At 52.5% G+C, this 14367-nt stretch overlaps 6 protein-coding genes across 6 annotated transcripts; 4 read left to right on the top strand and 2 right to left on the bottom strand.

Moving 5' to 3' along the window:
- Positions 1 to 329: 329 nt before the first annotated feature.
- A1O5_10649 (uncharacterized protein) lies at positions 330 to 998 on the top strand (the record flags this gene model as incomplete). The annotated part of the gene is made up of 1 exon (XM_007751225.1): positions 330 to 998. The coding sequence occupies one exon, from the start codon at positions 330 to 332 to the stop codon at positions 996 to 998; it is 669 nt and encodes a 222-aa protein (XP_007749415.1).
- An 873-nt stretch (positions 999 to 1871) lies between these two features.
- Positions 1872 to 3817, bottom strand: A1O5_10648 (uncharacterized protein; the record flags this gene model as incomplete). The annotated part of the gene is made up of 3 exons (XM_007751224.1): positions 1872 to 2767; positions 2817 to 3270; positions 3320 to 3817. 3 exons carry the CDS (start codon positions 3815 to 3817, stop codon positions 1872 to 1874), a joined length of 1848 nt encoding a protein of 615 aa, XP_007749414.1.
- Positions 3818 to 4579: 762 nt separating this feature from the next.
- On the top strand, positions 4580 to 7036 carry A1O5_10647 (ribosome-releasing factor 2, mitochondrial; the record flags this gene model as incomplete). Its single annotated transcript, XM_007751223.1, has 1 exon — positions 4580 to 7036. One exon carries the CDS (start codon positions 4580 to 4582, stop codon positions 7034 to 7036), a length of 2457 nt encoding a protein of 818 aa, XP_007749413.1.
- Positions 7037 to 7382: 346 nt separating this feature from the next.
- A1O5_10646 (uncharacterized protein) lies at positions 7383 to 8780 on the top strand (the record flags this gene model as incomplete). Its single annotated transcript, XM_007751222.1, has 4 exons — positions 7383 to 7430; positions 7486 to 7560; positions 7635 to 8369; positions 8466 to 8780. The coding sequence occupies 4 exons, from the start codon at positions 7383 to 7385 to the stop codon at positions 8778 to 8780; spliced, it is 1173 nt and encodes a 390-aa protein (XP_007749412.1).
- A 619-nt stretch (positions 8781 to 9399) lies between these two features.
- On the bottom strand, positions 9400 to 11415 carry A1O5_10645 (uncharacterized protein; the record flags this gene model as incomplete). The annotated part of the gene is made up of 1 exon (XM_007751221.1): positions 9400 to 11415. One exon carries the CDS (start codon positions 11413 to 11415, stop codon positions 9400 to 9402), a length of 2016 nt encoding a protein of 671 aa, XP_007749411.1.
- Positions 11416 to 12822: 1407 nt separating this feature from the next.
- A1O5_10644 (uncharacterized protein) lies at positions 12823 to 14070 on the top strand (the record flags this gene model as incomplete). Its single annotated transcript, XM_007751220.1, has 3 exons — positions 12823 to 13468; positions 13520 to 13765; positions 13832 to 14070. 3 exons carry the CDS (start codon positions 12823 to 12825, stop codon positions 14068 to 14070), a joined length of 1131 nt encoding a protein of 376 aa, XP_007749410.1.
- Positions 14071 to 14367: the final 297 nt, after the last annotated feature.

Below are 14367 nucleotides of genomic sequence, written 5' to 3'. Positions count from 1 at the left end.
CGTGAGCGAATTCCACAAGGCTACATTGCTGTTGCAGGAGCTTCGTCAGTGCTAATATCGAATCAGTATACGCGCACCATGACACGGGCCACTATACGGCTGCACCTCGTCAAGTTGTTCCAGGAGAACCGGCCAAGGCAGGTAAATCTCTTGAGCGCGCATTGAACAAGCTTGCTATCTCGAATCGCTCGTCTGCTTCGGTGTCGTCTCTAGCAAGTCCCAACGTTAACAACACTCAATGTGAGAGCACTGGCAGTGGCAGCAATGCAGTCTCCAGACCTGATACTCCGTTCATTGGTCACAGCCGCCCTAGCACACCCTCTCCTCATATGAGCATGGACCAGGGTCATGCCGCTCACCTCCAAACTGACAACGAGTTCCTCCGCAGCCTCGTGCAGCAAACGCAACGAGAGAAGCGCGCTTTGATGGACACAATTGAGGCTCTCCAAGCAGAAAAATCTCAGATGACCTCGCAAATCGAAAACATGAATCAGGAGCGCAGCGCGTTACTCACAGAGCGGGAAATCCTACATGCTACAATCAAGAAGTTGCAATTCCCTGCTGGTGCGAACCCTTTTGCCCAGAGTCATGGTCACGTTGTACCGATGAGATCTCCGAGTGCAACAACCTTTCCAAGCAACAATCCCTGGGGTGCGATCGGAAGTGGGAGTCGAGGAAGTAGCACGAGTCCTATCTGCACTCCTCTTGACAGCCCTGCCATGCAACCACGCAGTTTCAGTATCGCAGCTCCCGTCGGTCCGGTGGGCAGCATCCCTGTTCATCCCGGCGGCGGCGCAATGAGAACGAGTACGAAAACTACCTCTGATTCAACCCTGGACTCCACAGTGCCGACACATCCTGCAGTCAATGGCAATGGCAGTAGCGTTAAGCGAGGAAATATAAAGACAGATGCGCAAGTCGATGACACTCTTGTCTCCAGCAATGTGGAAGGCGAGAGACTCAAGAACTTGTTGAGCAGCTTGGGCCCGACTTTCTAAACCGCCAATCTCAATCATGATATTGAAATTGCGACACTCTTTGCGATCCGCATCAGAAGCCCTCACGACGATCATTCCATCTAATGAATGCCGTTGACATCGACTACACTCGCATTTGAACCTCGAAAGGCTCAAAGACTTTACACTGAAACAAACCTGGATACGTCCGAAACGACGTCATGTTCTAAAACAACTCACCATGTGAGAAGTAACGAGACCCCCTTGGCCAACCACATGCGCAATACAACACCAGAATGGGCTTATCAGCCTCACAACCCTTAGTCTTTAATGTGTCCGAGTCGTGAGGCGAAGTATCAGCGGATACTCAAACAAGAAGAAGTGGAAAGGCTCGAACTGTGTCAGAAACTTATGGAGGGTCAATAAGGATGTAGCGAACGAATGGACTTGAGGGACGAGGAAGACAACAGAAATTCGGTTCATTGACTGCCAAAGATGACAGCGGGAATGCCTGGAGAGGCTTGGTGATCTGGGCCGCATGATAACCTGAGCGACGGGAGGTATTCTTCGTTCCGTTCCAGACAGTCGCAGGAGCTACAGGTCTATGCTAAACGGGACGGTATTCACATTGCTAGTACACACTGCTGAATAGGGACCCTATACAGTAGAGCTGAGCTTGGATAGATAGATAAACACCCTCTCAATCTGCCGCCTGCGTGTTCATGGTGTCACCGAGATGTAGTGCCTGTCGTTTCCTCCTCTCTTATTCGTTTCGGTCACTTGTTCTCTTTTTGCACCTAGTCTCGTCTAGCTATTGTTCAACATCTTGGTTTGAGCCTCGACGGGCTCGGCGACGCCACTCACTCCTAAAGCCGCGTAGCTCTCGTCATAAAAAGGGATGTGCGGATGCTTAGATCAGAACGTGCTCTGTGCCAACCGACTGGCGGCGTTCCTCGCATCGACGCGATCCTCGTCCTCGTCTTCCTTGACCCTCTCAAGGCTGGCCCCTGTCGCGCTCCTCGGTCGTCCCGCCTGCGCCAACCCTGCACCATTTGTCCCGTTCTCGCTCTCTTCCGGGAGAGGGACACCCAGCGCTCCCGGTCCGAAGCTCCCAGACATACTTCTAGAAAGAGCATCCCTGCTCCGTGGGACACCAGACCAAGCGTCACCTTTCGCGCCTTGGCTGCTGGCCATACTAATCCTCCTTACCGTGGGATGATTCTCCCGCCCCAATCTGCTCAAACCACCTGAGGCGTCAATTGCCCGGATATCCGGCCTCACACTCTCGAGAGTTGCGAGCGTGCGGCGCTCCGCTTCGATTTGACGCAGGACGTACTCACGAAGGGAGAGCATGAATTCATTGGATGTGCGATTGAACCAGCGTCGTTTCTCGAGCAGTAAATTTGCAGTCACGCGTTGTGTTTTTGAGCGGAGGTAGTTTTCTTGAGACATTGCCTCGTCAAGCGCAGATATTGCTTCATCGACCTTATCTCGGCGAACGCTGGAAGAGCTTTTAAGGCGTTGAACGGCGTTTTCCTTGCTTCGACGGGATGCCTCCGTCTGGAGCAGCTCACGGAGCAGGATGTGTCGGTTTGTCAAGGTTTCCTTGACGATGAAGGCGTCAGAAGAGTGGTATGTGAGCGCATCCCCTAATGTCGTGGCTTCAGCGGTTCCTTGTGCGGCGTGGTAATCGCCGCACGTTTGAATGATACGTCCAAGTTTGCGGTATGCGGTTGCTAGCCCGAGGTGGGTCTCCTGGACATTCATTTGGCCAATTTTTTCTCCAAGGGACGATTCTGCAAGACCAAGAGCTATAGGATTTCAGTACAAGTATCATGGGGAGATCCAGTCGCGACTCACCTCGTCTGGCCTTAACAACCTTTTCGAGCTTCTGGCTCGTGTCCAGCGAACTAAGGTAGAACGTTTTGACAACAGGCCTTGCCTCGTGCAGCTCAGGCGTATCGTCGGGCGGTGGCGCAAATTGTTTCAAGACTTTCCGTCTTACACCAGTCGCTGGCTGCTTCATTCTCACCACGGGAGAGTACCCAAAATCACTTTCCACAAAGAATACCATCTCTTCATCACGCATGAGCACATCGTTGCTGCATACAGAATTCAACCATCTTTGAATTGCCGCCTTGACTCGGGCTTCATCTTCGTCGGTGCCTACTCCAGCAGAAGTTTGGGCGGGGGGCACGGCAGGGACAAGTGCTTCTGGATTTGAAGATATGAGATGGTCGGCGAGCTTGACGAATTCGGAGTGCGTCCGACGGACATCTCGGAATTGGGTGGTCCGGAATTTGGGAAGATTGGTCTTCCAAAGGTGTTAGCTAGATTTCTTGTCATGGACAAGCGCAACATACATAGACGTCAAACCTGATAACGGGATCTTTGCGTCCCGTTCTCTCTAGCGCAGTTACCTTAGCTTGCAGCTTATATTGCGGCACCGGTCTGTTTTGCCTTGCGTTATGATATCTTGTAGCCCCGGGCCGTTGTTGGGTCTGACCAGTATATTGTTGCGCTGCCGCGGGTGTTTGGACATCCTGTGGCTGTGTTGCGGCAGCCTGTGCTTGCACCGAGCCCCCTTCCGGACGTTGATTCTGGGGAGCAGTAGCTGAATCTCCCGAGATCCCAGACTCTGTAGGTACGGACACATTTGATTGGTTAGGTGGAGGTAGATATGGGCTGTCGGGAATGCTGTCTTGGGATTGATTGTAGGAATGCCCTCGAATCGGTTGGGGTGACTCTGGAGAGTCCGGTGCTGCATGCGGAAAGCCCCTGGAGGCACGAGGAGAAGAAGACCCCCAGGGAGAGGCGCCGTGAAGAGCATCGGCCTCAGTAGCAGCAGCAGAGTAGTCCATCGCTGCGAGAGTGGCAGTGGAGAACTGCTCACGATGTGGTGTGGTCAATCAAGCGGGCATTCGGCACATGGATGCATGCAAGACCAAGCTGTCGGAGCACTGCTTCTGAAGTCCTGAAGGGTCGCGCAGAGGTCTGTAGAACGTATGGATCAGGACCAAAGTCAAGCAGCCCGATTCAGCGGTATTGTTGGTCTATCGCTGTGGTCAACGTCCAGAGCATTCAGGTTGGAGCAGAGTTGCAGCGGGAAAATGGCGCCTGCCCGCCCGGCTGAAGAAGCCAGTGGGCCGAAGATGGTTAGCGAATGATGCTGCTTTACGAGGTATACGCGGCAGAATTTCTCATATTTTTCGAGCCTCATCACCATCAAGTTCCCAAAAAAAAAACCACCAAAAAAAAAAAACCATCCGACTCGGCCGTTCATCATTCATTCGGGTTCCGGTTTCACCTTTTTTTCTCGACTTCGTGTCTTTTGGAATTCCAGGCACAAAATTCACGTTTCTATGGTTGACGAAAATACTTCTATTTGACAGGGGATGAAAGTCCAACATGCCCAATTCATTCGACACTCCCCTCTAGTTGATTTATGTCGATCTCGCCCTGCTTCTTCTTCTTCTCTTCGGATTCAGTCTAGGAATATATGGTCATCATGTCCGCGTGCGGCACCTGCGGCATCCACATTGCAGAGTCCGAGGGCCTCAAGGACCAGGAATATTGGCATCATCGCTCATATCGATGCAGGCAAAACGACTACGACGGAGCGCATGCTCTATTATAGTGGTCATACTCGGCGGATAGGTGATGTCGATGAAGGGTCTACTGTCACCGACTTCCTTCCTGCTGAGCGGGCGCGCGGCATTACCATTCAATCTGCAGCCATCACCTTCGAATGGCCCCCAGCTCAAACTGCAACACCTCCAGCCGCCACCGATAGCATTGAAATTCAGCCTCGCTCAAGTTTCCCGCACACCATCAATTTAATCGACACTCCAGGACATGCTGACTTCACCTTCGAAGTCCGCCGGTCTCTGCGAATCTTGGATGGCGCTGTTTGTATTCTGGACGGCGTTGCTGGCGTCGAGGCTCAGACTGAGCAAGTATGGGCCCAAGCCGGCGAGTGGAATATTCCGCGAATAGCATATGTCAACAAGTTGGATCGTGATGGTGCGGCTTTCGGAAGAACAGTGCGCGAAATTGGCTCCCGCTTGGGTGGGTGGCCTGCAGTCTGTCAGATTCCTTGGTTTGAAGGTGGGAAGGGTCGTTTCACTGGCGTGGGAGATGTCATCAACTTGGAGGGATTGTTGTACGAGTGTGGGGGAGATGGAAAAGCAATCCGGCGTTATCCTCTCTCACAGTTGGAGCAAGAGCATCCGGAGCTCGCACAAGAATTGCGACGAGCTAGGACCGCTCTTGTTGAACTACTCAGTGAACATGACGATCAGCTCGTCGAAGCCTTTTTCGAGGCAGAAGAAGACCATCTTAACGTGACTCCTGCTCAGATTTGGGATTGTCTACGAAGGTGTCTACTCATTCCGCACAGCATAATCATCCCAGTCTTTGCTGGCGCCAGCTTTCGTAATATCGGAGTGCAACCTCTGCTAGACGCAGTCAACAACCTCCTGCCCTCTCCAGAAGAGCGTCCGGATCCCGAAATTGGTCTTGGATCAGTTTCCGGAGGACTTTCACAGCTGATACGAGGCGATTTGCCACTTGAGAAACAAACGCCAAAGTCCAAGAAGAAAGGGACCGACTCAGTACCGATGGCAGTGGGCAAGGCTTTGCAAGGCTGTGCATTGGCGTTCAAAGTGGTCAATGATCCACGCAAGGGTATGCTGGTCTACATTCGAGTCTATTCGGGAACGATAGAGCGCAATGCACTCCTGTTCAACACGAACCTTCAAAATTCAGAAAGAGCAACGACGCTACTCCGGATGTATGCTTCAGAATCTGTCCCTGTCCAGTCGTTACATGCTGGTGAGATAGGTGTTATTGCAGGCTCAAAGTTGGCTCGCACTGGTGACACGCTCATCTCCTTTGCGGGAAACAAGGCCACTCCCCCTCATCCATTGCAAAAATTACAACTGCGTCCAATTAGGGTACCCCCGCCTGTGTTTTTCGCCGCCATCGAACCAAACAGCTTGCGGGAAGAGAAAGATATGCACGAAAAACTGGCACTGCTATTGCGAGAAGATCCCAGCCTACAGGTTTTGCAGGACGAAGATACCGGCCAAACTCAGATTAGTGGCATGGGAGAATTGCATCTTGAGATTGCCCAAGACAGATTGGTCAACGATTTGAAAGCAAAAGCGCGTATGGGTAAGATTGCGATCGGTTACCGAGAAACACTTCCACAAGCTTCCAACGCCATCACCAAAGTTTTGGAAGGAGAACGTGCGGCCTCAAAGGGGAAGGCAGGGTGTACCGCCCTCGTGGGACCTTTGCAAGACGGACTTGTTGATGCTGACAATGACTCTGGAGATAATTTCAGTCATGAAGAGGACGGAAACTTGGTGATCATCGAGACACCAACCCTGGACCAGCGAGGAAGAGCACTTGACAGCGAGACGGGAGGCCTGCCGTCACACCTCCTGCTTCCAGAAATCCAAGTTGCGTGTCTCAACGGCGCATTGGCAGCTTTGAGCCGTGGTCCTTCCTGGGGCTATCCGATGCGCAACACAAAAGTCACCTTGATTCTCCGTCCAGACCAGCACATGTTTGGCACGGAAACAACGTACGGATCTCTGACGGCGGCTGCTCGACTGGCCACGATCGGAGCGTTCAAAGATGCCACCAAGAGCAGTCCTTGCTCTCTGATGGAACCTGTGATGAATGTCGACATCAACGTGGACGAAGCAAGCCTAGGCAGTGTCATCCAGGACATCTCTTCAGGTCGGGGAGGGCATATTGTCTCCCTTGGCGACCATGAAGAAGAGCAATCGCAGACAGACATGGACTCCAGAAGGGTAGACGTGCGGAGGATCTATACACCAAAGGATCCCTTCGAATCTGGTTCATCGTTGGCCGGAGAAGACCATCAAAGAGTGAATTTCCAAAGGACCGTCAAGGCCAAGGTGCCACTGAAAGAAATGGTTGGCTACCTCAAACATCTCCGCAGCATGACCGGAGGAAGAGGAACGTTTGTGATGAGTTTTGACCGGTTCGAGAAAATCACCGGTCCTCGAGAGACAGCACTCATTGCAGAACTACAGGGCGGATTGTGAAGATACACGCAATACTGTGGAATGTATTACTAGTTGTTATATAGCTCGTCAGATGTCAGCGGCTGGTACGGACATTTGGATGATTCAGTGCCAAATGGGGTTTGACTGGCCAACCACTCCTCTATTATTGTACCAACAACGTTCAGCTCGAAATACCTTTGGTCCACCTGCAAACAGGTCTGAGGACCTACGCGTCAACTTAAAATCTCTCTGCAAATTAACCTTAGAGAAGGTCTTTTCGAGCATGTATTTCCGACCAAGCTGACCTGACGAGAGTTGAGAAAGTGAGCACACGAACAAACTTCGCACCCCGCGTTCGACGTTCAAATACGAAACCCCGAACAACATGGCGGCCAAAGCGATGTGGGAGGTCGACCCGGAGACCAGGACCAAGGTTCGCTCTCCTGATCTGCCCGTCTTGAATGCGAGTCCCTGATTCTCTCTTACAGCTTGCAGCGTTGGGCAAAAAGGAGGGTGCCGGTAACGAGAGGTGTTGTGACTGCGGTGCCCCTTCACCACAATGGGTGAGTCTCGAGTCCTGCTGACGGGCATTTGCTTTTGAAGTCGTACTTCTCCTGTGATCTAACTGTTTATCCAGGCGTCCCCCAAATTTTCCACCTTCATCTGCCTGCAATGTGCCGGCGTCCACCGTGGACTCGGAGTCCACGTCTCCTTTGTGCGATCCATATCGATGGACGCGTTTAAACAGGCTGAGATCCTCCGAATGCAGTACGGCGGCAACAAGGCCTGGCAAGACTTCTACAATAAGAACAGCCCCTCTTTACCGTTTGAGGAGGCAACAATAAAGGAACGTTATGACTGTGAGATCGGCGAGGAGTGGAAGGAAAGGTTGACTTGCCAGGTGGAGGAAAGAGAGTTTGATAAAGCTGCCTTTCAAAGGGAAAGACAGGCAATCTTGCAGAAGCAGGCAAGTCGGTCAGCTACGCCGGCTGGAGGAGCAAGGAACAATAATGCAGCTGTCTCAAGCGGCAGTCGTCCAAGCAGTCGGACCGCGTCCCCAGCACCTTCAAAGGGAGGACGCGTAACAGCCGATCAAAAGGCACAGAATGAAGCATACTTCGCACGAATGGGCGAGGCAAATGCCACTCGATCTGACTACTTGCCTCCCAGCCAGGGCGGAAAGTACGGCGGCTTTGGCAGCGCACCACCGGAGCCCTCTCAGCAGCAGGGTTCAGGTGGAATACTCTCTACGGACGAGTTCTCCAAGGACCCCGTGGCGGCCATCACGAAGGGGTTTGGCTGGCTTGGGGGAATGGTCAGCAAGCAGGCTAAGATCGTGAATGATTCTTACATTCAGCCTACGGCCAGAAATGTTGGTTCTTTCCCATTCTTTCTCCGTTCATTCATTCACTCTTTGGCTACGGCTAGCTGAATCGAGAACAGCATCACTGACAGCTCATGGTTCTAGATCGCATCTTCGGATTTCGCTGCCCAGGCCCAAAAGGCCGCCGCAGCCGCGGGACAGGGCATCCAATCCGGCGCTCGCGGTGCCGCCGAATCGTTCAATAAGTTCGTCGATGGTCAGGATGAAAAGGCCGCTTCCTCGGCCGCTACCAGGCGGACAGAGCCGGAGCGGAAGGATTTCTGGGACAGTTTCGGCCAGGGCGGAGGAGGGAACAGCAACAGCATCGGGACGAGTGCGATGAGGAAAATCCCCTCAGCAACAGTGACGGCGAATCCGCCGCGGAAGACCAAGGAAGACGGTTGGGGCGATGACTGGTAGGAGGGCGCCCCCTGCGAGCAGACAGATGTGCGCGACCTTGGATGGCGGACGGATAAGAGAGGGAGACGCCCATCAATATTTCCGCTATATTCGTGCTTGGATCCAGCCGGCATGGCCCTCATACACCAGAAAAGACGAGCTGAGAAGGTGATGATCCCTGCCTTGTGGAAAGCTCGCCTCCGATATCTGGGGCTTGCCAGCAGCTGGTCGCTGCAAAATGAGGCCCATGGGAATTGCGACGGCCCTTTGGCTCCAGGTACAACTGAAATAGACAGGATTGGTCTGCAGTTCTCGTTGGACGTTGATGATACCGGGCGAGAGAGCAGCGAAATAACAAACCCTAGACGCAGCGCGTTCCTATATAAAGGGCTCTCTCGTCCGGCCTGATAGATTACATTTTTGACTGCCTGCTTCTGTCATTTAATATTCCTCTAGCATCAACAAGCGTTTTCCTCATTTTCCACATGACAACACATCCAGTATCTCTTCGCTTGATCCTCCAGGAAGAGTCCGCGGCTCGCATCAATTTTCAATCACCCGTAGACTTTCGTCTCCCAGCTACAAGGGGCGTACCGTGGCATGGCGTACCGTGGCATCTCCTTCTGCAGATGCCCTGTCATCACCTCCCTCCTCTCCATGAGTCCATAGGCCTGCCTCGATATCCTCCTCCCCTTCCTCTTCCAGCTCCTACGCCCACCAACCTAGCCTGCCCCTTCCGCCCAAATCCAAACTCAGGGCCTTTGTCGACCCACTCCTCTCTGTCCTTGGACCTTTCAAATGAATACCTCTTCATGCCTTCGTCGCCGCTACGTCCCATCTCCTCCCAACCCGGGCGCAGGCTGCGGAACATGTCTAACCGCTCATCCACTACGGACGAAGGTACAGGTTTGTAGTATAATTTCGGTTTAGTGGAGGTGGAGTCGAAGAGTTCGTCGAGCTCTTTGAAGCCTGTGCCGTTGCTTGAGGATGGGTTTTGGGGGCCAGCCGGTGGTGCCCGCTGATGGTCGCGATCACGATCGCGATTTTGACTACCACGAGGGATCAAAGCCTCGCGGTCTGGATGTAGACCTGCGGAAAGAGATTCTGACTGTTGCCTGTCGAACGACAAGCGGGAACTGCGACTTGTGTCGAAGGGAGGTGGGCGAGGTTTGCTAGAGTCGACTTCTTGGAAGATTGCCTCGACGCCATTTTCATCTTCTTCATAAACTACTTCAAAACGACGTCCATTGCCGCCTCGACCAAAACCACTACCGGTCTCTTGGTCAATCCATGTTTGCACCTTGTTCGGGGGAACGTAGTCAACAAAGAGTGGTTCTCGTAGAGGTTCGTCAGGAAATCGTGATCCGTGCATCGCAGAACGGACTCGAGATGCGGCGGCGACTGAGGTAAACGATACGAATGCATGAGTTCGAATACTATCAAGGTAAAATACGTTGATGGGATCGGAGTCGTCAGCGGATCGCGATTTTGCTATCGATGCAATATGAGCGCGAAGAGAAGGGATATGGAGGGGTCGCTTGAAGTTACGGATGTAAATGGATGATGTTGCTGGGTGAATGGCGGGTGGAATGTCTCGATCTTCTGATGAAGTCGTTGATCTGGGCGGAGACATAGAAACTGTTTGATCTTCTTGATCTTTTGCCTTGGGCTCCGTTGGAGTGGTGTCCTGAAAGGCCGAAAGTGGCTTGGTGGTGACAACTCCTTCTCCAGGTTCCTCAACAGTAACTTTGGGAGCCTCCCCATTCGTTTGCTCTCCACGAATGTCTTTCGCCTCCTCTGTTTCTTCTCTCATTTGGTCTGGAGCTTCTGCTGCCTTCGATTCCTCTGCATCTTCCGCCAACCTCGCTCTTTTCCGAGCGACGTCCTGCGTCGAGGGAACCGGTGTGGCGCTTCTTTTTCGCCGTTTCCTCTGGTCTTCTCCAAGGTCACTGGAAAGTATTTGCGAAGAGTGGGATGTGTTGGAGTCGGAGAGGTTTTCAGTCAGCTGTGGTGTGGAGAGGACGGCAGGCTTCTGGCTTTCGGCGTTCTGGTCGGCGTTCATGGCCTCTCCTTCTTGTGCTTTTTCCTTCAGTGCCATTCCTGCACCGGCGACTGCATCGTCACTTTCTCCAGTTGCTTCGACTGTCTTGTTGTCTTCTTCGGACTTTTCTTCCGCCTTCTCTACGATATTCTCTGCCATATTCTCTGGAACCTCCTTTGTCTCATTCTCATCAGCCTGAGCAGAGGCTTCTGTGATGGGCTGTTCCTTGATCTCTTTTTTGTCTTGAGAGTGCCTGTCCTTTTCTTGAATTGCCGAAGGTTCGTCTGCTCCACCTTCGCTCTTTCCAGACCCAGGGGTTTGTTCTCTGCCAGCAGCCGTTGGCACCTCATCTTTTGCGGTGTCATTCGCGCCCGTGTCAGCATCGAGCCCTCCTCGAGCGTCTCCGTTTACCTGCGGCGCAGGTGGTTCCTCGACTGGTTCTGTACCTTGTTGATCCTCATCTTCATTTTCATTGGGCCAGTCGCCGATCTGCGCCTCGTACTCTTCGAGCTTATCGATGTATTGTTGTTTTAATTTGAGACCCGTTAGAGGGATATCACGCGACTTGCACTCCTCCTTAAGTTCAGTGACCTTCAACTTGCTCCAATCCGCCATGGTTGCAGCGAACGACTGGATGAGACTGGAAGGGAGAGCGTGTTGCAATCAGCTAAAGAATAGAGATGACCGAAAATGCGCCATCTACAGTATTGGATTGATATTACCATATGTCGCTGATTCAATAAGGCGTTTGACTTTTGAAATGAGACGCGCCAACTCGCATGACTGAGTCCAGACTCCGCAAACTGTGGCAAGAATGACGTAGTGCTTGGCAGTGATCACGTGGTCTAGTGTCCTTCGAAATTGCAAGGCTCCCGCTGCTTGAGCTCCCCAAGCTCCCCAAGGCTCCCTTGGCTCCCAAATGCTCTCTCGACTCACTGCCAATTTTGAGCTCAACGAAGCTTCAGTTCTCGCTTCTTTACCGAGCATGCTGGCCGTAATATTACCAATGCCTCGTCGAAGCCTCGAGGGAATATTACGTGAATGTGGATTTCCCAATTACCCGTTAACGGCGCAGCTTCACCCGCGACTGTTTTCCAGACTCGAGCATTCTTCTCCTGCCACTGTTGTTGCAGACCCTTTTCTCTCGAAGTATTCCATTCATTGTTGCTCAGCTGACGCCTGAGATCGACGGGCTTGAGCTCTTCTCTTCACGCGAGGTCTGAGGGAAGCCGGCACATTTCCGACCCTGAACAAGGCGCTTCTCTTGACCGTGGAAATAAATCAGGAGTGATCTCAAGACCCTCGAGCATTTACTACTTGATCATGATACCGATCGCTTGATCCTGATCCTGCGCTTCTCAGATCTTAGCCTCTTCCACGTGGACTCGCTTCGGTTTCGATGCAGCTGTGGACGGACCAATGTGTCTCAACCCCTGAACCAGGGTCAGCCTCGCCGCATGAAACCCGAGTCCACACAACGTTTGCTTCACCTTGACGGCGCAACAAACAAACGCCTGCTTCGGCGATCCGCGTCCAATTTGCCAATAATGTGCTCAACCCTTGCCGTTATTTCTGAAGCAGCGAAGTTGAAAAATGAATGACGCCACCGGGCAGCCTTTACTGCTCGTGGAATGCCAAGATCACCAGCCTATGCTTCGTCCCAACTTGGCGGGATTGTATCATGTAGTCCTCGACATGCTCGCCTTCAGAATCCTCCTTCTATCTCAGGTTGGATTTCCCTCCTAGATGCGGTGGCGCCACCAGACTGACCTCTTCCTAGGCTAGGGCGACCTTCTAGCAAGATACCTTCCAAGGTAACATGCAATATATATTGATGTAAGTCTACTCGAATTTTGGTATATCTTTTACCTTGTGATCAAGCAGTTCGCCTTTTCATCTTTCCTGCATTATTTACCGCTGGTCGGTCCATTCGTTTCTGCAGCGAGCTAGTCTCTCGTTTCGATATTTTGGACTCGCAATACGATCTTTACTTGCGTCTCAGTATTCCGTCTTCCCTTCACTATGCTGTTCAAAACAGTTGCACTTGCCACTCTACTTGCCGTGGCCCACGCCCGGTTTAATCAAGAACCAATTCCTATCCCAGCCATTGCAGCCGTTCAAGGCGGTGCTCCAGGAGTGGCCCCAACCATCGCCGGTGCTGCTATAAGCGACCTCCTAGCCGCAGCAAATGCCTGTGACAAGCTCAAGCGTGGTGACCAAATCATCGCTGAGCTCGGTACAGGGGCTGACGCAGTTGCTGCTGCCATCGGCATTGTTGCTGCGGAGAAGAATTTCAACCCATTTGTTCAGTCGATTCCTACCATCTGCGATGACCCTTCTCTGCCGGCTACTGATGTCCTTCGAGGTATAACGCCTCTGATCGATCCGGCGGTTGTTGGCTCAGATATCGCAAATGCTTTGTCCGCTAAGACCAAAGTAACTCCACTGGATGCCACCGGCAAGAGTGTTGCGGATCTGCTGGCTGAGAATGGGTTCACCAACTTCACTGCTCAATCTGCGGCTGGCGCTACAAGTGCTGCTCCAGCTGCCTCCGTGAGCGCTGGAGCCGATGCCTCCACCACCACTGCGCTTACTACTACTGCGCTTACTACTACTGCGCTTGCTACCACCGCGGCTGCCAATGTGTGTGGCACCGTCGCGGCATCTAGTCAGTCCCGCTCCCCAAACTTGGGACAATGACAACACTAACATTCCACAGATGCTACCTCTGCTGCTGCTGATTCTGCAACCTCTACAACCTCTGCCGCTGTCGAAACATCGACGGCCGCCGCAGATACAACAGGCAACGCCACCCAGGCGTCTACAGTGAGCGGGGCTGATTTTGGTCTCTGTGTGCCAACCATGAAGTTCGAAGGTGGACTCGGTGGCCGGCCCGCCACTGAATTCACCTTCTTGCCCATCGACCCTCTCTGCGCTCAAGGTCAGCAGGAGGCGTTGAATCCAAGTACGTTCTAACACATGATTTGTCAAGTCCCCGACTGCGCGGACTCATAAATAATGTCCCTCACAGATATCATCACCAACCGAATCTGCGATCAACTCACCAACGTCTGCCAAGCTAATGACGCGGCAAAGACGTTGTGTCGGAGCGTCCAGGCTCAGATCCAGGCCCTCGGGACCAGAGACAAGTCGACCGTAGACACTTGGAATGCCAACCTCGGTTTCGCTGGGACGGTCACGAATCCCGATGGCGGCCCTGCCGAGCCCCCTGCGAAGATGAGAGTAGTTCGATCTTATAGAGGTTACTGAATCTTTTGGAGAGGGGGTATAGAGGGATATATGAAAACGGGAATCGTCTCTCTCACAGTCCTCAGCTTGCCGCGGGAACTGTCTCTGTGTCTGCTATGAACAGATGCTATGAAAACGCCAAAAATGCCCTTTCATTCGACCTACAGCGTCATGGAAAGAAACTTTTCAACTTAGAAAATGGGAAGGGTAACGCATACATGAAGACCCCTGTACCGTTAGGAATCAAAGATGTATCATATAAGCGCTCAGTCAACGACGACAAAAAAAAAACTGGTCACTCACTCTGGAACCTGCTGG

This window comes from Cladophialophora psammophila, assembly GCF_000585535.1.
Source record: "Cladophialophora psammophila CBS 110553 chromosome Unknown aczJe-supercont1.21, whole genome shotgun sequence".
Classification (NCBI taxonomy): Eukaryota; Fungi; Ascomycota; class Eurotiomycetes; order Chaetothyriales; family Herpotrichiellaceae; genus Cladophialophora; species Cladophialophora psammophila.
This window is presented reverse-complemented; position numbering and strand designations above follow the sequence as displayed.